We start from the raw sequence: 26,233 nt of genomic DNA, 5'->3' as shown, positions 1-26,233 counted from the left end.
ATGACCCACATAGTCTCATTCTTTTCAGTTTGGGCACTGGCTAAGTGGAATTCAGTTGGAAATCTTTCATAAAAATAAGTAAGTTTTATAGGAAATGTGTACAGATTGAGCAATAGTACTAATACCTGGTTTGTGAGAAATTTCCTTCTCTTTCTGATTAAATTCTGAGATGTCAGTCAATTCTTTATTCACATTGTGAGTGGAACAAAGATTTGTATCAGGCATAGGCTCACTCTCTGGAAGGTCTGGTTTCTCTATTTCAACATTAGTTATTTCTATTTCTTGACAGTGAACAGCAGTTGGGAAAAGCCTTTGTTTTTGGTCGTTGTCACTGTAATTCCTTTCAGTGTCTTCTTTCATTACCTTTTCCATAATATGTGCGTCTGTTTGATTCATTAAAGAAGCCAATTCTCTGGGGCTATTATCTTGAGGCTTTTTTAATAACTCCACATGAGTAGTCAACTTCAAAACTTCTTGTATGGAAAGTGTCCTTGTACACGCCAGGGAAGTTTGCTCAGTACTGCCAACTGAGTGGTCAAAAGAAGTTCCACCTATGCACTGTTCATAATTGGCAACACGTTGTTCGGAAATTACTACCTTACCTAAATCAGAAAAGTTAACAGCTTCCTGTTGTGGAAGTGTAGTTAGAAAGCCTTCTCTTAATTCATTTTCCTGTAAAAAATGGACTTCTGAAGGTAAAAACTGCAGAAAATCCCCTTCTTCTCTATTTCTTAAATTCCCTTCATAGATGTTTTTGCATACTGTAGAACATATCACCATTCTAGATGTTACAGCCTTCTCAGAGATAGAGCAATCATCATAATTATCCTTTATAAAGGATAGGAAAGAACTTTCCCATTTATTAAAGGTCTTATTTTTTTTACCTGAGTTACTATTTTTATGAGATTTGTCAGGGGTAGTCTGTTGTTCTTGGTAAACATGAGGCTGCGGATCTGCAGAAACAAGTGGTAAGTTGACTTCTTTATGTAACGAACGTCCAGAGAAAGAACCAGCTTCAGTTTGGTCAAGATAATCTAACCCCAAGAACTGTATTTCTTGACCTTCTAATAAATTGAGATGGTGGGTATGTACCTCTTTGGAAATTGAATAAACCTCATCTTTGTTACCTAATCCATCTTTCAGGCTTGACAGAGTTGGGCTGGAAGGTTCATATGACTCTTCTGGAAGGCCATTAAGGGTTTGGGGAATATCCTGCTGACAAGTAACCAAGCTGTTTATTCTCCTAGAAGAAGAGACAGCTATTGCCTGTCCTGAACTGCATTCTCTGTCATCTGATTGAGTTCTTTTATCTTGTGTGTTCTTTCTTCCTTTAACTTTAGACACATTTGCACTGGTATCTTTGCGATTACAAAGACTGCCCTTTCTGAGTCCTCTCGAGTGTGTTTGGTTAAGAGTTGACTGCTTATCCTTGGATTTACCAAATCTTGTGATTCTGGAATTTTGGGGATAATGTTCATATACATCTTCATTTATAAATACACCTTCTTTGCTTCTTTTATTGACTTCTACATGTTCTGGCTTTGGACTACTGGAATTTTCATTACAAACAAACCCAGTATGATTTTTAGGACTAAATTTTGGTTTCTATAGAGACAAAAATATATAGTTAGTTTTTCATTTTCAGGTAAAGATCTTTATTGAATTTAATCTGGGTTTCTGATTAGTCAAACAGTTGTTGCATTCAATTTTATTATTTTCTCTAACCCAGGACTTGCTGGAATATATACAAAATGATATTTAATATATAATACTAAGTATAATAAAACATTGTACGCTACTTGATTTTTATAGTCTTTAAACTAAATCAGACAAAAGTTTCCTTTAAAAGGAAGCTTTACAAGAATGTTTTAGAAAAACATTTTCCTCTTCCATGTGTTACATAACTAGAATTAGGAGAGTTTCTGTTATCTGGGAGAACTACAGGTAGAGCAATTAAGAAGGAACTTAATAACTACAGGACAGATGTACTCCTAAATCAGTCTGTCTGAAAATCTGACTATGGGCTGTGCTGCTAAGAGTACAGGAACACTGCTTCCTCTTACTTGTCACAGATGAACAATAACAACCTGCTATGAATAGTTTGAAGGGATGCGATGATACCTTTGATTCCTGTACTATGCTTACACCAGGGGAAATTTGTCATGGACAATAAGCTACAAGCTTGATGAAAAGAAAGAGAATGGAAATGACTACCAGTACCTCAGCACGCCCAGACATGCTACATTTACTCAACTGTTTCTCAGATGGACAGCCTAGAACACTCTGATTCTCAGGTAATTATTCCGTAATGTCTTAAAACTACAAGTGAAATCACTGCTCCTGACTAGTGCTTCAAAAGCCTTTCTTTTCCTTCTGATAATCTACAAAGTAGCCAACAGTTCTATTCCTATAAAAATATTTATTACTAAGTATAGATATACCTTGTGCTGATGTACATCATCTTCATCTCCTGGGCCAGTGCTTTTCCTTTGATCTGTAAACAAAAAGAAAAAATAGCTTCTACTGGTCAGATTCTAGACTTCTAAAGCTCACAAAGTTTGCTGTGAGAAAAACCAAGTTGAAACAGGTAAAATTATGTAAATATTTATATTAAAATTGGCACAACAATGTTTTTGTAATCCACACTTCCATATTTATTAGAAACCAAATACTATATTGAGAGATAGTAACATTTCTACAGGAAAAGCAAATAGATCCAACAAAATAACTAATATTAAAGATGAACACTGAACTCAATACTTTTTATTTTTTCTGTGTGTATATCCAGATATGTGTTTTTCATTCAGTAGATTATTCTTGTAAGGCATGTCATCTTTTCCTAATATGTCTGATTAATAAGATACTAGTTTGGATGCTGCATTTTCTTCAAAGCAAAATTTACATGCATGGAAAACGTCAATCACATTATGAATATATAGGGTGTAATTTTTTTTTAAAAAAGCTTAGGTTGATAATAAATGTGTTTAGTATATGTTTCATTGCCTCCTTTAAATGCTGAAAGTGGAAACTATAATTACCTACATATGCATTTAGCCATGAGATAAAAGCCTAGAAACAATGCTTGAACATAGAAAGTATTCAGTGAACAGTTGCTAAGTATTCAGAGAATGAATAAATGAATATCTTAGATGTGATACACAAAAATGCAAATTTCCTTCCATATACTATATATTGGAGATGTAAAATACTTTAACAAGGATATAATTTGGAGTAATTTAATTTATTTCTTAGGAATAATTTTTACAACAGGAATCAAATTACAATTTGCATTATTCACTTCATTCAGGGGAGGAAAGGCACATAGAATGTCATTCTGTCAAACAAAGTGGACAGGAGTACATTCTTTGGAGCCTCATTCCTGACTTCTAATGTTGATTCATCTGCTTACCAGTTGGCTGACCTTTGGCAAGTTTTTTAATGTCTGCTTCCATCAAATATCCACAAATAAATGCTAATAATAGCCCCTGGCTTCTATACATGCCAAAATTAAACAACAAAATCCATGTATTGAGTTTAGAGGAATTCCTGGCGAAGAGAAAATACTCCATTACTACTACTGTTGTTATTAAAAACATAAGGGACACTGCCTTCTCTAAAATGTGGCTCTTAAAGAGCAGAAAAGTATTTTCCAGAAACTACTCTGTCAGGCACAGTTCTTAAGAGAATCTGGAAAGAAGAAAGATGACTTTATTCCCTCTCAGTTTTAAGACTCTCTTTTCTAGTAAAACCAACTGACTAGTATAAATTATGAGATGGTGAGTTCTGGTAAGCAGCTGTGTTCTCCCTCTGTCACACTGAGCTCCAGGTACAGTGCTGAGGTACTTTATATATATTAACTCCAGTCCTCACTGTAACAGCCCCACAGATGTACAGTTAGATGAGTAGATATGAAAAGCCAAAATTTGTAAATGACAAAGTTGGGAATGGTTTTTTTTTTTGTTTTTTGAGACAAGGTCCAAGCTGGCCTTGAACTCACTATGAGGCTGAAGCTGGCCTTGAACTTGTGGCAACCCTCCTTCCTAAGCCTCCCGAGCGCTGGGATGACAGGTGTGCACCACCATGCCTGGCAAAAATTGGGGATGTTGCTGGGGATATAGCTCAGTGGCACAGTGCCTGCCGGGCAAATGTGAGGTCCTGAGTTTGATTCCTGGTACAAAATACTAGCCCAAACTCATTCTACAGACCCCATTTCCCCCCTACCTTTCTGTTTTTTCCCCTTACCTTTAATAAGTGTGGAAACCTTGCCACTGTTTATGCTTCTTTCATTCAATTCATTGTCTTGGACAGAAAGGACCTAGAAATCACCTGAAGAGAAAACTCCAGCACACCAAAACCCAGTAACAGTTGTATTATTTGTTCCCAGGAAGACAGTGAGCTTTAGCAGAGAACAGATTTCCACTGCCCCCCTACATCGGGTTCCCACTGGAGGGAACAGCGGGACTTGCAGGGAGACTCACTCACCACATATCTAGGAGGATTGCCAGACTAAGCTTCTCTGTGCAAAAAGGGAAAATTCCAAAGGTAATAACCTTTTTTATTAAAGATAGTAATACTCAAATGCCCTTGTAAATACATCTAGAGACATTTTAAAATTAAAAACAGCTTAATACAAGTGACTAAATCCACAAGTGTCTCTTCAAAGGAAAGAATTCGGTTTTGTTTCAGAGAACTGACACATTATTTATTCAACAAATATTTGTGGGATGCCTACTATGCACAAGGTACTTTAGTATTTATCAGGAGGCAAAACAAAGAAACTGTCCTTCATGGAGCTTAGATTTTAGAGGAGGAAGACAGAAAATAAAAAATGTGCCAACTGCCTAGTGTTTTAGAAAACACAGTGGCACCCTGGTTTACAAACTGACCTGTTCCCCAAGTCTGAAGCAGAGGGCACGTCTGTGTTCACGTGGGAAAGAAGGCGATGGCTGTGTGCATCACCAGGTGTGGAGTTTGCAAACAAAACACAATTCTGCAGAACGTTTTTGTTTGTGAACCACTCGTTCGCAAACAAAACTGTTCATGAACCAAGGTACCGTGAAAAAATTAAGGCAATGCTTAAACCTTATAGGAGAGGGTTGACCTGAGTGTGGTGGTTCCAAAAATATTCCTTAAAGATTTTTAACACTTTCTTCAAGAAATGGAGGTTAATTCTCACCTTCAGAGGGTGAAGACTAACAGACTAACAGACTAACAGAATATGGCAAAAATGGCCGTATACCGTTTCTAAGATTAGTTTATGAAAAATGCTAGTGTTTGTTTTGGGTACATTCTCTCTCTTGGATTGCCCACTCTGAGCTAGCAGGCAGGTTGCTGGTAGTCCTATGGAACAGTTCTGTGGCAAGTACCTGGAGTCTCCAGCCAACAACCAGCAAGGAACAGAGGCCTGCTAACACATATGTGAGTGAGCCTGAAAGAGAAGTTTCCTGCCCTGATCCAGCCTTGAGATAGCTGCAGTTTAGGGGATGCCTTTATGAGAGAACAATTTGGCTAAAATGTTCCTATATTACTGACCCTCAGAAACTGTGAGATAATACATTCTTGATGTTTTAAGCTACTAAATATTAGGGTAATTGTATTAGTGGATTCTGGGGCACCAGAGTCTTTGCTTAAAGGCAATTTCTGTCCCAAACAAAGAACTGAATGAGACAAGTGAAAATGGTGGCAAGGTTTCACATTTATTAGAGGTAGAAAAAAATAAAAATATACCCTAGAGTATACGGTGGGGTATCACAAGGAGATACAGTAGCAAGCTCCTAATGGCAACTGTTTTTCATATTTCTCACACTTACATCCACCCAGATCATCCTATCAATAACCAGCAAGAGCTCTCACGAGACATCCACATGCAGGGCTCTGAGAACTATTCTGCACATATGCTCCAAAATCTTGTCAGCCTCCTTCCCAGGTAGTTTTAGCCACACCCTAACTTCCTAGCTCATTTCCCCCTGAGAGACACAAATCCCCGTAATCCTTCATGGGGTGCTCAGGCAGTGGAAATCTGTCTTCCATAGCTGTTTCCAGCAGGAAGGGGCTACAGACCTGCCTACAGGGGATTATGGGCTTTCCAACTCCCTTGGGGTATTGTGGCTCACTGGTTGGGTTGAAGAGAAAAACTATTAGGAGACAATGAGCAAAGAATTAGTGACTATTGAGCTGTCTATTTGATAGAAGAAAGAAACTTTACTATTAGCCCAAATATAAGAAGCAGGTAAGATGTCCATGCTTCCTGTGGAGGAGAATATATGTCAGAGAGGTATGTCAAATAAAGTATCAAGATCCTGATGGCCTGGGATATAGCTCAGTGGCACAAGCACCTGCCTGGCAAGTGCAAGATCCTGAAAGCCATGCATTAGCAAGATTCTGCTTACTTATCTGTATCAGCACTGGAGTTTTGCTTTTCAAAGAGAAATCTCAAGTCTTCCAGAGGCTCACAGGAGTAGGTTTTTACTTTTGGTTGGTCTTTTTCTTCAGATAGTTGAAGTGGAACTGGCTATATTCTAAAAAGATGAATCCAGGTATCTATTTCTGCCACCTTTATCACTTGGGTATGGCAGGGATCACTGAAAAGGACCTCTTCCATTTGATTTTAACTGTCTGCAGGAGTCTCCTCTTTCTACTCGGTCTCCAAGATGGACAGTAGGTGATCCCCCTGAACCAGCAGCTGGCAGGACTCATTTGGATAGCCTGTTGTACTTGGCCTAGATTAATAAAATATTGTAAGAGTCTTGTGGTCTCTGATTCTACTATCATATCTGACAACAGAAATATCCTCTCATATAACTCAAACGGCCTCAAATTTAGCACAGCTTTGAGTGTCTTGAATCCTTGAGTCCTCTCATAAGCAGGACTCAGATATCTCTTGGTAAAATTAAACCAGAGCTCACTTTAGGGTCTGACTGGCTTTCTCTACTTTTCCAGAAGATGAAGCCTCCATGCAGAATACATATAGTCCTTTATTCCTAAAGCCTTTGCCACTCCATGAGTTATTTGAAAGGTAAAAGAGCCCATTGTCACTCTGAAGGGACTGAGGTAGTCTAAATTAGGGGATGATTTCCTTAAGAAGCACCTTTACTACTTCCAGAGCCTTTAATGAATGGGCAAGAAAGGCTTCAATCCAGCCTGTAAAGGTGTCAATTAGGACCAACATCTATTTAAATCCTCCACATGGTGGCATGTGGGCAAAATCTAATTGCCAGCCATCCCCAGGGTATGTTCTCTCCTCTGTACAGTGGTTTAATAAAGCACTAATAAAGCAGTGGTTTGGGCTTGCCTGGGTTATTATAGGCACAGAGTGGGCAAGCTTCAAAGAGCTGTTGGATGTTTGCTGCTAGTTCTAGTCCTGTGAAAACTTGAGTGAGCATCTCCAATGAAGCATCTTTTCCCATATGAAAGGAATCATAAGGTATTTTTAGAGCCTTCCACTGTATTTCCTGAGGAAGGAACCAGTTTGTTTTCCAAATACCACCAGAGTCTCTTTTTAATTCCCCTTTGCATAAAGCTAATTTATCTTCCTGGGGAGTACAGACTGGTTTTATGGTTCCTCAGGCACTGGGAATAAGGCTACAGCCTTAAGGGGCTGTCAGGCTGCCCTTTCTGCTTCCCTGTCAGTCTTGTAATTTCCCAAGGGGACTTCAGACATGTGTCTTTGGTGCTCCTTACAGTGCGTGACTACGACATACATGGGAAGATGAACTGCCTCTAGGAGTTGTGGAATTTCCTGTCTTCGCTTGATAAATGATAATGATTGCTTATTAATTAGTAAGCGTCTTTCTTTCCAGACTGCTGCATGGGCATGTGGTACCAGAAAGGCTTATTTGGAGTCTACAAAGATATTTAGCTTTTTGACTTTTCCCAACATCAATTCCCAAGCAAGTGCTATTAGCTTTGCTTTTTGAATAAGGGGGAGGGGTTTGGCTTTAAGGCTCTGTTGTGAAGTACATAACCTGCCTTCTGATGTCCTTCTTAGAGGAAGCTACTTCCATCAGTGACCCATACCTCATCAGGATCCTAGAGGGGCAGGTCATTGATGTCTTGCCTGCCTGCATAGGTCTGGGAGATAAACGGTTCATAGAAGTGGCTAATTTCTTGGCCTCTAGACATCAGAGAAGCAGGATTAAGAGTAGTGCAAGTTTTTATAATAACCTCAAGGGTGGATAAGAGCATAGCCTGATGACTGTAAGATGTTCCCCATTAACTACAAGTGATCTTTCTGTCTCCAGAACTGCTCTGACTTGGTAGGGAGTCAGGACTTCTAATCTTTGTCCACAGTATCTGGGGCTGATTGACAACAGCAGTGATGTCCCAATACTGCTTTTCCCTCCAAAGAAGATGGATCTATGGTTAGTATATTTACAAAAGACTTCTACTAATCGGTTACAGAGACCAAACATTTTTTAACTCTTTGGCCTGTATGATCCTGTTCACCTTACCATAGTTAACAGATTTCTTAACACACTTTTTCATCCCCACAGTAAGAGCAACTATAATATCAAACATCATTTTTAGTTCCTCACTAGTACTATAGTTCCAGTTTGGTTCCATTAAATGGACAGTAGCTCTTCCCTTCTTAAAGCGTAATGCTCATCTGCACAGATCCTAGACTCTTGTAGGATTCCTTGACTTTTATCTGGGGCACAGCAAGTGGTCAAGTTGAATTGGACATCTCACCATGATAAGTCAAAAGCAAGTTTCAAAATTTGAAACCAATCCTCAAATTTACTAGGGTCTTGGATAATTGGTCTAACTGGTTTTTTGCACTGCTGGACATCTGTGACTGAAAAGGGGACCTGAACTTGAGTAGTCCTTTCTACTCCTGGGACCTCTCTTAGGAGCAGGACAATTATTACAATTATATCTTTACTATAAGAAACAGAAAAAATGGTCAATTATGAATCAGAGGAGTAAGAAGCACCATTTCAGGTTCTTTCTGCAGGGCTTCAGCTATCTGTGTGCACTCAGAGGGACTTAAGGCTCTCTGAGAGACATAATGAGGGGGCTGAGGAATACTTGTTTCCTCTGGAGCACTAGGCTCTAGTATAGTTCCTCAGTCACTTGGAGGGGATGGATCTGATTTAATGGCCTGAGGATTATAAGGAGGAGGTCAAAGAGACTCCCAGTGTGGTTCATTAAACAGTCTTCATTAAACAGACTGGAAAGAACCATATTCCCCAGAGAGACAGGTGGGGTCTGAAGACAGGATCATCAAAGACATCCTTCTCTTCCTTGGAGACTACTCTATCTACCATGATTTCTGGGCATTTCATGAGACAAAGGTTCATAAAAGCTTGAACATAAGCCGTTTTTAGGGTATGAAAACTGTCAGCAAATTTTTCAGGATACTCAGAAAATCTACAAATTTTTCTTTGCATTGCTGAATATCCATAACTGAAAAAGGAACTAGCACTTGGGTTGTACCACAGGTGCTTGGCACTTCTAGAAGGGATGAAGCAGTGATGGGTTTAGATGTAGAGTTCCTTGAGTCCCAGGCCCTATGTACCTCTTACCTATGCACCTCTTAACTCAGTGTTTTTAGTTATCCAGGAGCAACAACTAAACACACTAAAGTTGAGTGCGCCAGTAAGAGTCCAGCTTCTTGTGTACAAGGAGTGAAGAAATGCCAAATGGACACCCAGAACCAACAACTAAACACACTGATAGCTGAAAGGCTGAAGCGGAGAGGGGATCAGAAAAGGAGAAGGAGGGGGCTGGGGATTTAGCTCAGCGGCACAGTGCCTGCCTGGCAAGTGCCAAGTCGTGAGTTCGATTCCCGGTACTGGAAAAAAAACAGAAAAAAGAAAAAAATTAAAAAAAAAAAAAAAGAAAAGGAGAAGGAAAAAACCTAAAACCCATGGAAATGAAGCACTCATCCTGAGCCCATACCCAGGGTGAAGCACAAACACCCTTAGTGTTAAACACAGAGCTGCCCGAGTCCAGGACAAATTACCAAGTACTCCACAGAGAAAAGCAGCAATTCAGGTAGGTCAGGTCCATGTCTTTTAGTTCCCTGCTGCAGGCAGCTATGCCAAACCACTGCCTATTAGCAGCCTCCTCTGCTTGGCTTGGTTTAGGCTCACCCGCCCCCCCGAGGCCTCCTTCACAGCCTCCAAGATAGACTTTCCACACTGTGTAGCTGAGCAACAGAATGCGGGCCCAGCTGACTGGCAGCGCTCCTCCTGTCCCCATTAGGGCCTCTGTTTTCCAATGTGGTCACTGCAACATGGTGACTGGTTTACCTCTCCCCCAGTGACAGGGCAAGAGAAACTCCATTTTTCTGATTTTAGCTTCATAGTAAGAGAGGTCACTTAAAGTTCACTTGAGCTGTAGTTGACACCCCTACACCCTAGTCCCCTTACCAACTTTGTAAAAAGAAGAGTGGAGCCATAAAGGGAACAGAACAAACAGAGAAAATTGGGAAGTAGGTTAAAGGCTAACTCACTATGGTCACTGGAATATGGTTGTCTAACCTCCTGAGAGAAAGGTAAACTTTGTGTTAATTATGTGACATTCTTGTGAGATTTCTGAAAGCGAAGTAATGGTTACTATGGAAACCTGAAATGTACTAAAACTGAAGGTGAGACCCAGAGCAGCACAGACATCTTCTCTGACTCCGGGTTACAGGCGATCCATCAGCTGGCTCCAATGAAATTTTGTTTGGTCATGCTTTGGGGGTTTTCTTCTGAGTGTCTTTCTTGATGGACTCGTTTGCCGAATCACCAGGAGTCTGGACTTATGCACAGCAAGGGGAAAAAAGAGTCTTCCCAGAGTGTGAGGAGCTACCTTCCTTGCTGGCTGAGCTGTTGGTTGCCTGCTTCTCCTGAGGGCTCCAAAGGTCACCGGGCTGCTGATGTTTCTGATGTCAGGTGAGGTCCCTGGGCTGCTGTGCAGTTAAGTCCCTTGGCTCACTGTCTGACGGGATCTCCTGAGGTTTGGGGATGTCCTGCTGGCTGGCTCACCAGATTTTAAAGTTGAGTGGGCCAATAATAATCCAGCTTCTTGTGCATAAGGAGCAAAGAACTGCCAAATAGACACCCAGTAGCAAGTGCTATGTTTACTGAAGATCAGGGAAGTTATGCTTGGAGCCAGTCCATGCCAACAATGGTATAACACAGACCAAGAAAGGTTCTGGGGTGACAGAAAAGCATTCCAACAGGTCAAAGGCAACAGCAAAAATAGGGAAAAGTGGCCATTAACTCAGACTTTCAGAATTTAAAGGCCAGAAGAACTGCTAACAGCATTAACGGAGAGGTGTGAATGCTACAGGTAATGCAGAATTCTGTTCCAGCTTAGGAAACACACCACCACATTTAAGACTACTTTTCCCCCTTTGGCGTATTTCTCAACCATATGTAGTTTTTAGGGGCTGGGGATTTAGCTCAGCAGCACAGTGCCTGTCTGGCAAGCATAAGGTCGTGAGTTCTATTCCCAGTACCGTAAAAAAACAAAAAAACAAACAAACAAACAAACAAAAAAGAAAACCATATGTAGTTTTTAAATTTTTGTGATGAATTCTATCACATTATTGAAAATATACAGGATGTATTTATCTAAGATAAATATGATTGTACTTAGTTTGCTTTCTGAAATAGTAGCATATAGTATGTACCAGAAAATAAGGCAAACATATAATAAAACTGTGTGAACTATATTTGATACTGCCAGAACTTTTGAAACATGTATGTTTAACTAAGATGTAAATGTTTATATTAGATCATATGGGGTAGAATTCTTCATCTGCCTTTTAAAGACGTGTGGAACTCTTGTTTTTCCTCAGCAGAATTATCTTCCAACTGCCTCAGATTTCTGTATCTGATTACATCTCAAATCTTGAGTTGTCTGATGCTGATCCTGGCATGAAAATGTGTGTGGCATCCCCTCCACCCCAAAAAATAATTTAAAGGCCAGATGCCTCTCCTTTAGGTGCTTCCCACTGAACCCCCTTGTCCGCCAGTGCTTTGGCACCAGTGCTCTCACCTGGGGTATCAGAGAGCTGCTAGGCTTTTGTTATTTTCTACCTCTCTTAGGATAATGGAAGTAGGAATAACGGAGGGTGCTGTTTAGAGTCTAAGGGAGGGAAGGGAGAGACTGACTCACCTCCTTTGTTTCTAACTCTACTGAAGTCAGTATGCTTTCTTTAAAGAATAGAGCAAAGACTTCACTGAGTAAGTTTTTACAATTTATTTTTACAAGAAAAAGATTTAATTTCTGTAATTCTAAATTCAATTTCTATAACTCTCTACCAACATAATGAACAGCTCTAACAAGGAACTTTAAGCTTACCTGATGTAAGATGCTTTTGATACTTAGGAACATATTTCTCAAGGAGACGTTTCATACGTGAGTCTTTGGCCTCATCCAAAGCAGACTTCCCATTGTCTCTTCTAAATAATGGGTCAGCTCCATTCAAAAGAAGTAACTCTGCCACCTAGAAAAAGAGTGTATATGTAAGGAAGTCCAGACAAAGTAGATGATTGTAAACATGTGCTGGCACACACTAAATATGTGCTTTCAACAATATCTCTGGGATTATTTATAACATCTTTAGCCAACAAAAAAATTAATGTAGTTGCTATTCAATAAACTTCATTTGTTAACGCACAGGTCCCTTCTCTTACAAAAAATGTTGGGGGAGAAAGTAGGGAATGTAGCAGTTGCTCTTTTTTAAACTGAAAGGAGTGGGGAAGAAGGGGGAATGCAGCATTTGCTTTTTTTAAACTCAGAAATTTAAAGGAGACAAAGCCATTGTCTTACTCACCTATTTTTTTTTTTTTTGGTTTTTCTCCAGTACCGGGAACCAAACTCACGACCTTACGCTTGCCAGGCAGGCGCTTTTGCCACTGAGCTAAATCCCCAGCCCCTTTACTCACCTATTTTTAAGTTATTTCTGCATTCCGGGTTCCTATAGGCAATCATCTAACGCTGAGAACCAATGGTGAACGGAAACCGCTCCCCAAAGCACTGGCCCCTGGCACTAGAAAGGTGCCAAAAGAACTAAAACCAAACCAAAACCCAACTGAAATGAAACAAAACACCAGACTGGTAATCCCACACAGTTTGATACATATGCATATCTCTGGGCTTCCTGCTTTTACTCTTTTCCCATTTATCCTACTGCTTCTGAGAGTTCCAGGAGGCAGACTAGCTGTCATCATAGCTTGGACAGACTGTAAATAAATTCATTTCCTTTCATCATTGTCTTTTCTCTTACTCCCAGTGTGGTGGATGTCTGAATGCAGTCCACTGGGATACCCAGAACAGGAATAGGAGAAGGGGAAAGGAAAGGAGGGAGGAAGAAAGGGAGAGAAGCCGAAATATTTGTGATTCAGCTGTTGGTGAAATGAAGCTAGCAAGTATGTCAGGAATTCAGATTAGGTTCTGCAATAGTGCAGTCCCTTAGCATAGTCATTATGAGTAGGCACTTAGAGCAGTCTAACAATAGGGTCAGATAAAAGAGCTAATTTAATCAATAGCAGGTTAATCAAGCAGCCACAAAAGCTTAGAAATGTAAAAGAAAACACAAGAACAAAGGATAAAATGCTGGAAGAACAGAAAAATAAGGACTACTCAGCTGTCCCTCACTATATTGTGTTCACTTACTGTAACTTCACTGTATTGCAGGTTTTTAAAAAAATATACCTAATTCTGTATTGTGGAGTTTTTGCTATACCACAGGATTCTGTGGTATATAGGTATTTATATACTACTTATGATTTTAATTATTTTTGGCTGAAAAATTTAAAACAATATAAAAATATAAAAAATGTTAATTCAAACATATTAAAAGAATATTAAATCAAAATAAAATACAGTATATATTTCATCAGTGGATGAATACTGTACCATACACAATGAAAATGCAGTACACCACTACCGCTTGCACAAGTTTGCCAATGTGAGATTGTACATGGCATACTACTGGCTGATGGAATGGAAGGTGACCAACCACAGCACTGTGTTCTGTATCCTGGGCACTGATTGGCTCAGTGACTATAGCATCAGTCTGTTTGCTCTCCTGCACTGTGCCCGTATGTTCAGCATCTCTCCTTGTCCACTTCAGGTCGAATACCCATATAGAATTTTACATGTTATTAAAATTACGTAGGTTTAAGAGTGTGGAAAGTGTTTAAGAGCATTTGAAGTGTTTACAGGAGTGTGTAAAGGTTAATAAGAGTGGGAAAGGTTTATAGGAGCATGGGAAGGGTTTATAAAGCCTTAAAATATATATAAATAATAAAATAAATATAACGCTGCTACTTCATGGATTTTCACTTATCGCAGGGGTCTCTGGAATGTAACTCCTGTGATAGATGAGGGATTGCTGTATTCCCCGCAGGGAGAAGACTCTTATCCAGGGTACATACACTAAGTTAGTTAACAGCTTTAACACGTCCTCCCTGCCTCTGGACCCCAGACAAACAAATGCAAGGTAACTAGTTTTCTTTTGAAATTGTTTGAACTATTTCCTTTGAAACAAACTTTCAGGCTCTGCCTATGTACATAAGGCCAAGACAAAGAAAATATATTGGACAGCTTTCCTTTCTTGGTAGATCCTTATTGCAGGCTTTTTTTCATATTATTTCCAATAAGACTCATTACTTTCTCCTTTGGTTCATGACATCATTCTTCACTGCTCACAGAACAACCAGGTCAGTGTGTACAATTAACAAGCTCCAGTAGATAGTTACATCTTCCTCTCTATCTGTATATAGGTATATATGATACTGCTGTCCATCCTCAGACAATCAGGAAGAAACTGGTCAATCATTACTCTGCTATACATTCTCAAAACTTGATCAATCAGCTGTTCCTGATCACACTCCACCCGCTGCTGCCCCAGCGAAAAATGATGTCTCTCTAGTCAATGAACATACTTTATTATAACCTCCAATATTATACTTCTTTTATGTGCCTTTCTTATTGCACTGTTAAGTTTCTTGAACGTGGAATTATGTTTCTCCTTTTATATTAATTTATAATTTTTGAATAGGAAATTAATGAATATAGTTTAAAATACAGATAGCTCAGAAGACTATGCAAGGAAGGAAAGGAAAAAAATGTATATATACACAAGATAGCTAAGATAATTGTACTACTAATTTCTATTGGTTTATTGAAAGGAACAGTTAATGTTTAATTGATCAATCTTACATACCTAAATCTGGTAATCTGAGCAACTACTTTGAAGATAACAATAAGTAATACAACAATCATTGTTAATTTTCCATCACCCACTTTTGAAATTCTGTATCATTTTTATAGTTTTTGTGTTGTTTTGCTTATCTTTGTCATTTTGTTTTTGTTCTTTTCCCTTTAAGATAAAATTAAAAAAAAAAAAGTAAAGCTGCCACTGCTGCCCCAGCACTTTTGGATGTGGAAGTTTTGAGTACATGCCATGTTGTAAAAATTGTAAAAACCTCATAAGAACTAAATATAGAAATCCCATTTGACACAACTCCCTTTTGGGTATCTTCCCTAAAGAGTAAAGACATCACATTACAGTAATACCTGCATACCCATGTTTATAGCAGTGTAATTCATGATAGCTAACTCTTGGGAGCAGCCTAAATGCCCATCAACAGATGAGTGGATAAAGAAAATATGGTGTAGATACACAGTGCAGTACTACTTAGCCACAAAGAAGGTTAATATTAGTAATTTGTAGGAAGGTAGATGTACCCTGAGACCATAATGCTAAGAGAAACAAATTAGATACAGGGTAAACATTGCATGCTTTCTATTATATGAGAAATATAAAATGTGGAGGAGCAAAATAAAGCTAGATGATCAGAAACAGGGAGGTACTTTGTGCGTATGAAAAGGGAATCTAAGGAGGGGAGTGATGGGAGGAAGGAGAGGGGAAGGAGAAATAAAAAGGAGTAAGATGCGATATGTATATAAAAAATTTGCCATGATGACCATGTATTCATTATATTTCAAAAATGTACATTACTAATTTAAGAAAGCCTTATCAGAAAGAAGTTATGGGGAGCGGCTATTACTTGGCACTTGGCCTAGTCACCACTATCTTTCAAGTCAGGCTTGGTATTTGCCAGGGAAGAGCTGCACCTCCATAGCTTGGGTGCTGCTGAAACTGCAAGCTGGAAAGAGATCAAGCATGCTAAGGCTAGGCTAGGGCCTGGAAGCAGTGAGGGCAAAAAGAGTTGTGGGGTCAGGGATGCTACTGGTAGCAGAAGCCACAGTGGAGGTACAGGTAGGAATCTAAGGCTGAGACTGATTGGAAGGAGCCATTTAAGCACTTCATCATTGCCCTAGAATATTGGAGGCTCCTAATCATGGCAGATTATGAGCAGTAGCACTGATTAGCTACTGTGGTACACTGATCCTAATCAACAGCACAGACCCAGTGTGCCCAACCCCTCAGCCCTGGTCAGAAACATTTAGAGTATATGCTGCCAGGCACACCTCCAAGAACACATACTAGCAGTCTCTGGAATTGGGGTCCACAATTAAGAACTCTGTGCATGTAAGATGAACAAGAAGTTTTGACGAAGAGCCCAACTCTACCTGTGCACTCATTTTAAAATACAGAAGAAAGAAAGAAAGAAAGAAAGAAAGAAAGAAAGAAAGAAAGAAAGAAAGAAAAGAAAGGAAGAAAGAAAGAAAGAAAGAAAAGAAAGGAAGAAAGAAAGAAAGAAAGAAAGAAAAGAAAGGAAGAAAGAAAGACAGACAACTGAGATACCAGGTGTGGATTTAGGCCCACCACTGACAGCTTTGCCTAAGCATCATCTGTGATCACAAAGAGGTGGAAGTCGGCCTTTAAATGACACTAAACAATTTGTGTTCTGCTTTGGTTTATAGTCAAATGTCCTCCTACAGCTTCAGAGAATCATAGGTGTGGCTTTTGGAAGCTGACTTGATTATAGAGCCATTACATCTGACTTGCTATTACGAGGTGGAGTCTAGTTGGAAGAGGCAGGTCACTGTTATCTCTCCCTTCCTGGTTCCTCCTTTGATGCTCTGCTTCCTGTTTGCATGTCCAGCCATGGAGCCAGCTATCTGAAATGTGAGCCAAAATAAACCTCTCCTCTTTTAAACTGCAAATGTCAGGCATTATGTCTCAGTGACAGAAAAGTAACTAAGACAGAGAAGTGGGGTCCTTGCTGTGACTATACTGACCATGTATTTTAGATGTTTTCTGAACTGGTTCATGGGGGGAGTGTGGAAAAATTTGGAGATGCCAGTTGGAGAAGTGGCCTTAGAATGCAATTAGCTGACCATAATGGGAGTTCTGGCTGAAGCTCAGAAGTCCAGAGTACTGATAGAAATGCAGATTATAAAGACAAGGCTCAGGAGGTGTCAGCTGATGACTCCATTGGCAGTTTTACTACTGGCCATGTGTGTTATGCTCAGGCATAAAGTTTGTCTACATTTTGGTCATATTCTGCACTTTGCTGGAGACTAAAATTAAAGATGGAAGAATAAATAATGTGGCAGAGAGAATTTCAAGGCAGCCCACCATTTCGGGCTGTGGCATGGATACTCTTAGGGGCTCTGAGCCAGCTTTATGCAGAAAATCAAGAGCAAACAGCATAACTGAATAATTTTAAGTTTTGAGTTTGGCCCAAAAGGAAGCTCCAATAAAGTTGGGACTGCAATGTTAAGAGTAGAAGAGAGCTTGGCTGTTAATAATATCAGCAATAAAAAGAAGTGACTTAATTTACAAAATGACAATAGGAAAAATGGCTTGAGGGCATGGAAGGAATCTGAAGGACCCCACCCTTCACAGACTCCAAGGCAGAAAGACTGAAGACTCTGCTTACAGAAGTGAGTCACATAGCAAGCTGCTTGAGAGAAGTCTTCTAGGAAACTGGCTTCTTGGAATTTCATTCACAATGCTCACCCATTCAGGCACTCAGAGGCCCATGCAGCCTCTGAGTAAAAAGGGTTACTTTTTGAGGTAAAAGGGTTTGGCTATTGCTCAAATTGGCAGCAGACCCTGGCATCATCCTTGTGGTACTGGTTTTACAGGCCTGCAGAATCCAAGAGTTGAGGGGTCAGAGAGGCATTCACACAGATTTCAGCAGACCTGGGAGTCCAGGCAGTGTACTCCTGAGAACAGGGGTACATGAGGATGTGACAGTAAAGCTGAAAGTTCAATGGAGACACCCAAGAAGTTGGAGAGGTCAGAAACATGAAATGTTTGAGGAAAGTCCCAGAGTGAGCAGAGAGTAGAAACCACCTGCAGGAATTGCTGTAGGGGTAGGGCCACCCAAGCCCTTTGGAATTCACATCTCATTGCCTTAACCTGTCCCAGTCCCACACAAGTCTCTGCATAGTGCCCCAGGCCTGCTAGAACCCCCATGCCCAATGCTATGCCTGGCTCTCAGAACTGGCTGAAGATCTGCTTGATTTGCCTAGTGACCTAGATCTGCATGAGACTTCACTTCAGTGTTCAGTGTCTTCCTCGGGCCTGTCAGAATCTCAGGTCAGCCTCAGGCACACCTAGTTTTCTACTAAGTGCCCTGGGCTGGCATGAGGCTTTACCTAGTGTTTTTAGCTGGTCCCATAAACACAGGAGTATCCATCAGGTACCCAGTGTTGGCCCCTAATCAGCCAGAATCCATGCCAGACCCTCCAAGCCTATTCAAGCATTCACCCAGAACCCAAAACCCCACACCTTTTTTCTGGGCCTGTGTCTCAGCTTGGGCAACTGCCACAGACAAGGGTTTACAGATGGAGGTACCCCTTGAAGCGGGGGCTTGGGGGGGGGGTCACCGCACAAGCCCATAGGCTATAGTGAAGGGCAGAGAGGAACATACTTGCTAAACATTTCTGGAAATATGCAGGAAAAATTTTTCTCCTTTATTTTAACCCATTTTTTTTTTTCTCCTCTATTGGTATTTCTTTTATGGGCTTTTTGGTACAGCTTGGGGTTTTACCACACATGGTCTTGTTCCCTCTTTTTTAATATTACATTTTTACTGATTTGATTAGGTCCTCCTTTTTTCTCTGTCTTTCTTTCCATCTTACTTTCAATTTGTTTTAGTATTCTTTTTTTCTCCTCTAGTTTAATCTCTATTGCTTATTATTTATTCTATGCCTAATTATTTTTTTCTGCTACTGTGACCTAATAGTAATAATTTTCTTCTGCTCCTTAATAGGATCTTTTAATTTTATCACCTTATTCCCATCTTCTATTGCTTAATTTTTCAAATTATACTTTTTCATGCTCCTATCCTGTACCAGTACACTTACTAAAATCATCAACCCTTATGAATCTGTAGATACTTAACTACAGTGATAGTTGTTGAGTAACTCCAAGTGTGAACTTTCCACTACTTGAACAGCAAAGTTTGAAAAAAATCTGCTCAGTCTTTGTAACGTTGCTTAACAGTCAACCAAAAATCTGACCTGAATAAACATGTACAAGCGTGAGTGAGTCACATATTGTGTCTTTCTGTGGACACAAAAGGGTGACACTTCAGTCTAAGCGTCACTCTCACCCAGACATGTATTGCTTGTGTTAAGAATGTGAAAACACTCATGATTGTGCTTTTTTTTTTTTGCACTTTATTTATATAAAATATAGTAACCATGGCTCTGAAGAAAGTTAGTGATACCAGGAGTAAAATTATTGCAAAATTTCAAGTCCTGGAAAAATGAATTTATAAGTGTAATTTTGGAGCCTCAGAACCAATTATCTGGTTTTCCATTATTTCTTATGAGAAAAATATATTCAGTTCTCAAATTTTTCATGTTTAAACACAAATTTAGAACAAACTGAGTTCAACAACAGAGCTCAATAATGTATCTTATAGTTGAAAAAATGTTTTATTGTTAATGGAGGTAAAATTTCTCTATTGAGTAGACATTTACTATATATCATCTGGTTTGTCTTAAGAGTCTGTACTATAACTATACATCTTGTTTTTATGGTTAAAGGTGATACAGTGTTAGTTATTAGAGTTTGTCATTTGTATTTAGCACTATTACTGCTGATTTTACTACTTTAGCCAAAATAACATAGTTGTTGCTATCAATTGCTTTTCCCTGTATGTCAATATCTAGATTGCCTATGGGTCATAAACAATACTGCAGCTCATTACCAAAGAACTGGGTACTGGGCCACATAAATTGCATTCTTCCCTTCCCAATAAACAGAGGCTGGATCTGGGACACACCCAAAGGCCAACAGCTAGCTAAACCTAGAGGACATTATTTCTAAAAAGTAGAAATTACCTAAAAATATCTTCAAACTAGCAGTAATGCCACCCACCATAAGCAATCTGCAAACCTCAGCACAGAAAACGACAAAATATGGGAGCAAAATACCTCCAAAAGCTCCCAATTAATGAAAAATCAGATTTTCTGAGAATAGAAATCAATGGCAAAAGACACCCACAAAAACTATGCAAGCACATGGAAATTAAGTAACAGTAGCTTTCCTTTTTTTTTTTTTTTTTTTTTTGCTATTCACCAATCATGAATCTGCTGAGAAAGAAATCTGGAAAGCAATTATATTCACAATAGCTTCAAAAGAAAAAGGATATCTAGGAATCAATCTAATCAAGAAGGTGAAAGTCCTCTATAATGAAAATTATAGAATGCTGAAAAATAAAATTAAAGACAGGAAAAGGAAAGAATTTCCTTTCCTTTAGGTCAAAAGAACTAATGTTGTGAAATGGCTGTATTACCAAGAGATAGCTATAGCTTCAATGCAATCCCTATTAAAAATACCAATAACATTACTGCACAATCCTAAAATGTACAGAGAAGCACAAAAGATCCGAAATAGCCAAAGAAGTCTTCAGTGAAAAAGAGCAATGTTGCAGGTATCATAATACCTGATTTCAAATTACACTACAACGTCATGGTAAAAACAGTGCAATACTGACACAAAAACAGACCAATAATGTCTCAGTCGAATTCTTTAGCACTGGGACAAATACCCAACATCCACAACCTAAAGGACAAGTTTATTCTGACTCACATTTCCAGCCCATAGCCAGCTGGCTCCAATGCAGGAAGGGCATAATGGAATGGCCTGGGCAGAGAAGAGCTGCTCATACCACAGTGGCGAGGAAGCAGAGAGAGAGGAGGGAAGTGCTGGAAGAGAGAGATACCTTTCCTGGTCAACAATGCTCCCAACCTGGGAACCAGCTCTTTCAACCAGGACCCACCTCCTAACAGCACCCTCAGCTACTAAATTTATCAGTGAATGAACTCACTGATGAATATAGTGCTGCATGATCCAATAGGTTTCCAAAAGCTCTAACTCTAAGCATAAGAATTTGTAGCAGACATCCTAGATCTAAACCATAACAAATATAACAGAATGGAAGACACAGAAACAAACCCAGGGACCTAAGCCACTTGATTTTTGACAAAGGGTGCTGAACAAACAGTGCTGGGAAAACTGGATATCCACATGCAGAATATTGAAACTACATCCCTACCTCTCATGCTGCACTAAAATCCAATCAAAGAACTAGATACAAGACCTGAAACTGTGAAACTTCTGGAAGAAAACACAGGGGTAATCTTGAAGCCATAGGCACAGGCAAAGATTTCCTGAATAGGGCCTAAGAGCACAGGAAATGATATTAAGAATCAATAAATGAGATTACATCAAATCAAAAAGCTTCTGAGAGGCAAAGAAAACAGCAGTTAAGAGACAATCTAGAGCAGAAAAAAAATCTTTGCTAGCTGGTCTTCTGATAGAGGATTAATATCTAGAATATGCAGAGCTAAAAAATTAACCCCCCAAAACAAGTAACCCAATCAATAAATTAACAAGTGAATTGAAAAGATGTCTCAAAAGAAATGCAAATGGCCAAAAAGTATAGGGGAAAATATTCAATGTCTTTAGCCATTAAGGAAATGCAAATCAAATTTATATTGAGATTCCTATCATCAAGAATATAAGAAACAATGAATGCTGGTGACTACTGCTGGTAAGGGGGGCAGATTCTACACTGCTGGTGGGAATATAAACTAGTACAATCACTATGGAAATCAGTATAGTGATTCTACAAAAAACTAAAAACAGAAATTCCATTTGATCCACCTATACTCTGGTTTATTCCGAAAGAATTAAAAACAGCATTCTATAGTAATACATGCATATCCGTGTTACAGTGGCACAATTCACAATAGCTAAGTAGTGGAAAGAACCTAGATGTCTACCAACAGATCAGTGGATAAAGAAAATGTGGTATATATACACTATGGAGTATCATTCAGCCATAAAGAAAAGCTGTCATGCCATTTGCAGGAAAAAAGATAAAACTAGAGATTATCATATTATGTGAAATAAGCCAGTTTCAGAAAGTTGTTTTCTTTTACATGAGGAATCCTAAATAAACAAAATGAGATGACAGGAAATTAGAAAGTAGATTTTTAGAGATGGGGAAGAGATTTGGGGGAGAAAAGGGACACTGAGGTAATGGGATGAAAATAATCAAAATATGCTATATGCATATGGATCTGGGACACACCCAAAGGCCAACAGCTAGCTAAACCACAACAAACTTCATTATTCTGTATTAACAATAAATACTATTTAAAAAAGAATAAAGTAAACCATGTATAAATAAAGGGATAGTGACAATGATTCATCAAATAAAGAAGAGGAATATACAGACACAAATTACAGAAAAGAACCAAATAGAAATATTAAAGTTGAAAATTACAATAACCAAAACGAAAACTCACAACAGGGCCTCAATAGTAGGTTTGTTTTTTAGAATAAAGAATCAGGGAACTTGGAGAGATTAGTAAGTATTACACCATCAGAAGAACAGAGAGACAAATGAACAGAGAATCAGAAAGATGTCAGGTACATATACAGAATGGAAGTTTCAGAAGGAGAAGAGATAGCAAAAGGAACAGAAAAATATTCAAAGAAATAATGACTGAGCTAGGGATGTAGCTCAGAGGTAGAATGCTTGCCTAACACATATGAAACCCTGAGCTTGACACCTAGCGTGGAAAATAAGGGAAGAAAGAGAGCGAGAAAAAAAGAAAAGAGAAAATAAGATAAGAAAGGAGGGAGGGAGGAAAGGAAGAAAGAAGGGGTACAGAGAGGAAAGAATGGCTGAAAATCTCAAATTTGACACAAAGTATGAATTTACACATCTGAGATGTTCAACAAATCCTAAACAGGATAAACATAGAAGGAAATACCAGTCAGAATACTGAAATCCCAATGATAAAAACATCTTTAGCTCTTTGCTTCCTGGCTGCTGTGAGGGGCTCACAGCTAAGAGTTTGTCTTGAGTCTCAAAGGAGATTTTGGACTTGGGCTTTTCAGCAGTGCTGGAACTGTGAAGAATTTGACAACCTTTAGAGAAGGACTAAATACATTCTGAGCCCTTGGGAGCCAGAAGAATGTTACTATTTACATCTGAAAATGCTTACCTTCCCCAAAGTATCATACATTCACAGGAAGAAGCCCTGAGCGAGGCACTGAGCTGAGGCCCAATTTTTGGGAACATGTGGATCTGACCCAGTCCACACTGGGGAAACCATCTGTTTATGTGTGTAGCAAGAGCAGTTTGGCTGTCAAGAAGTCCAGCGAGGGGGCTGGGGGTTTAGCTCAGTGGCACAGCGCCTGCCTGGCATGCACAAGGTTGTGAGTTCAATTCCCAGAACCGGAAAAAACAAAACAAAACAAAATGAAACAAAACAAAAAAGAAGTCCAGGGAAACGAATCCAGGGTCACTGCAAACATCCACAACTGAACTTTTATCCATAGCAAACATGGCAAATGGAGTCCCCGGGCACTTATAGCTGTTTATCACCACTGTCCTCAAGAAAGACTGATCTGGTTAAGAAAGTCCAGGGGCTTCAATGACAACAGGTGAAAAAAAAAATCCAATGAAACACACATATATCCCACGGCTCAACAGGGACTGGGCAAGAGGAGAGCAGAAAACATCTTGGGAGATGTCTGGTATCACTTGTGAGCCATGTGAAGACCATCCCCAGGGCGTGGCTATTATTTCCAGGCCCATGCCACATGCGATCATCTTTGTGGGGACTCCAGACTCTTCACCAGATTCACTTCACCTGGAAGAGTTGTCTTTTTTTAAACTGTGACTGGTTCTGTCGGGCTGTGTGTCCGTGGGAGTACATGGGAAGAAAAACAGACTAGGAGGCTGGAGCCCTCCAGGTGTACTGGGCATTTGGGTCATACTGTAGGAGTTTCAGGATGTGAGACAGGATGTGCTGACAGCCTCAGGTTCCTGGTCTCACAAAACTTGGCAGCAGATGCATTTTACCTCCCTTTCAAGAGGACACCTCATTTCTCTTGATCTCTGGAACCATGCAGTTTAGGGAGAGCAGTGCTGGGATGGGAACCTCAGAGTCTTTAAAACAAAAAAAGAAAAGAAAAGAAAGGAAAGGAAAAGGAACCCACCATAGATGGCCAGAAAAGATTACAGACCAAGCAGGACCTTGTTTGATGAGGAAAACAGAACTTTAAGAAACTGAAACTTTAGACCAAATGCCGCTGTGATGAGAAGACCAGATCCCACCTGGAGACCAGGGCCACCACTTAAGGCGGGGGAAGACCAAAACAGACCTCCTTGCATTCGGATCAATGCACCTATTACAAGGAGAGAGGACAGTGGAAACATGAGTGCCCAAAGCATAAGAATGCCTCCGCTGCCAAAGGGGTTCCCCATGAGAAGAGTGACAGTATCAACTAGATAGCAACTAGAGTTGGAAATCCAGGACTTAATCAGATTGGAGAGAACTGAATCTGAATAGGAGGGACCAGACCCCCTAGATTTAGGCCCCTGGGAGCCCATGGTCAGTATATCCATTGGGGGGGGTGTCAATCAATGACTTTTACAGTGAACATGGGGGCAGAACATTCTGTTGTAACAACTCCAATAGCACCTTTCACAAAGAGAGAGACTATAGTCGTAGGGGATTCAGGTATCTTACCTGTTTTTTCACTTGAACCTGCTGGTTGAGAGAACACAAAGTAGTCCAGGAGTTCCTGTGTCTGCCTGAGTGCCCCATTTCCTGCTGGGAAGAGACTAACTAAACATGAAGTCCAAATAATCTGCACACCTAGGGGATCTGCCAGCCTGACTCTAGGCATCCAGGAAAATTTGATTGGGTCTGTGATGATCCCCAAAGAAGAATGGAAGTTACATACTGCTGATGAAGAGGAACTAACACCCCCATCCACTTTTCTTGGAAGCATACCAGGGGGTGTGCACTGATCTCCACCAAGACTGCCTAAAAGTAGAGCCCCAACCCTGGCAGAGCTCAAACCAGGGACAACTCCTGTCAGACTGAGACAATATGCCATACCCAGGGAAGCACAGATCAGAATCCAGGAACACATCAGCTGACTAAAGGAGGTGAGTATCCTAACAGAGTATCAGTCCCCTTTGAATACCTCTCTGCTACCAGTAAAAATACCTGGCAGAAATGGTTACCAGCCAGTACAGGACCTCTGAGTGGCCAACCTGTCATCACAAAGCCCTGCATGTCGCTGAGCCTACTCCCACCTGGGGCAACCTAGTTTACCTGCTTAGATCTCAAAGATACTTTCTTCTGCTTGTGCCTGGTCCCACAAAGTCAGCCCCTATTCGCCTTTGAGTGGGAAGACCCAGTACACGACAATAGACTGAGTGGACTTGAACAAGGTTCTCCCAGGGCTTCAAGAACTCCCCCATCCTGTTTGAGGAACTTTAGCAGCTGACCTGGCCGTCTTCCCAGATAAGCTGAACTGTGTTCTGCTCCAATATATAGATGACCTCCTGCTAGTGAGTGAGAAGAGACAAGACTGCTTAGAAGAGACATGAGCCCTTCTACAACTAGGCCTGGATGCAGGATAGAAAGCATCCTGAAAAGGCACAGATATTGTTCTTCTCTGTCCAACACCTGGGATTTGCTATAACAAAAGGCCATTGCTCTCCAGGACCAGAAAGAAAGCTGGTCATCTGCTCTATCCCAATGCCTAACAGCAAGAAAAAGCTGAGAATTCCTGGGGGAGCTGGTTCTGTTGTATATGGACAACAAGATTTTCTGAAAAGGTTAAGGCACTGTATTCAGCACTGACAGGGCCAGAAGTAAAACCACTCGAGGATAAGGGCCAACAAGAAGAAGCTTTCAAAGAGGTCAAAAGACTATTTGCTTGTGCCCTTGCAGGGGGAGCAGACACAGCCAAGATTCAACTTCTTTGTCTGTGAAAGAAAACCTCGTAGCGCTCAGGCTTTTAACTCAAATGGTCGGA

General features: G+C 40.0%; 1 protein-coding gene across 1 annotated transcript in view; it reads right to left on the bottom strand.

Annotated features, from left to right (window-relative positions):
• Ankrd31 (ankyrin repeat domain 31) overlaps positions 1–26,233 on the bottom strand; it is a 164,505-nt gene that overhangs the window by 62,726 nt on the left and 75,546 nt on the right. The window contains exons 12-14 of the mRNA XM_013514798.1: positions 12,298–12,442; positions 2,442–2,494; positions 126–1,605 (exon numbers count right to left, since the gene is read on the bottom strand). Coding sequence (XP_013370252.1) covers positions 126–1,605; positions 2,442–2,494; positions 12,298–12,442 — 1,678 coding nt within the window. The remainder of the gene's footprint in view (positions 1–125; positions 1,606–2,441; positions 2,495–12,297; positions 12,443–26,233) is intronic.

This window comes from Chinchilla lanigera, unplaced genomic scaffold, assembly GCF_000276665.1.
Source record: "Chinchilla lanigera isolate Chin_1 unplaced genomic scaffold, ChiLan1.0 scaffold00024, whole genome shotgun sequence".
Classification (NCBI taxonomy): Eukaryota; Metazoa; Chordata; class Mammalia; order Rodentia; family Chinchillidae; genus Chinchilla; species Chinchilla lanigera.
This window is presented reverse-complemented; position numbering and strand designations above follow the sequence as displayed.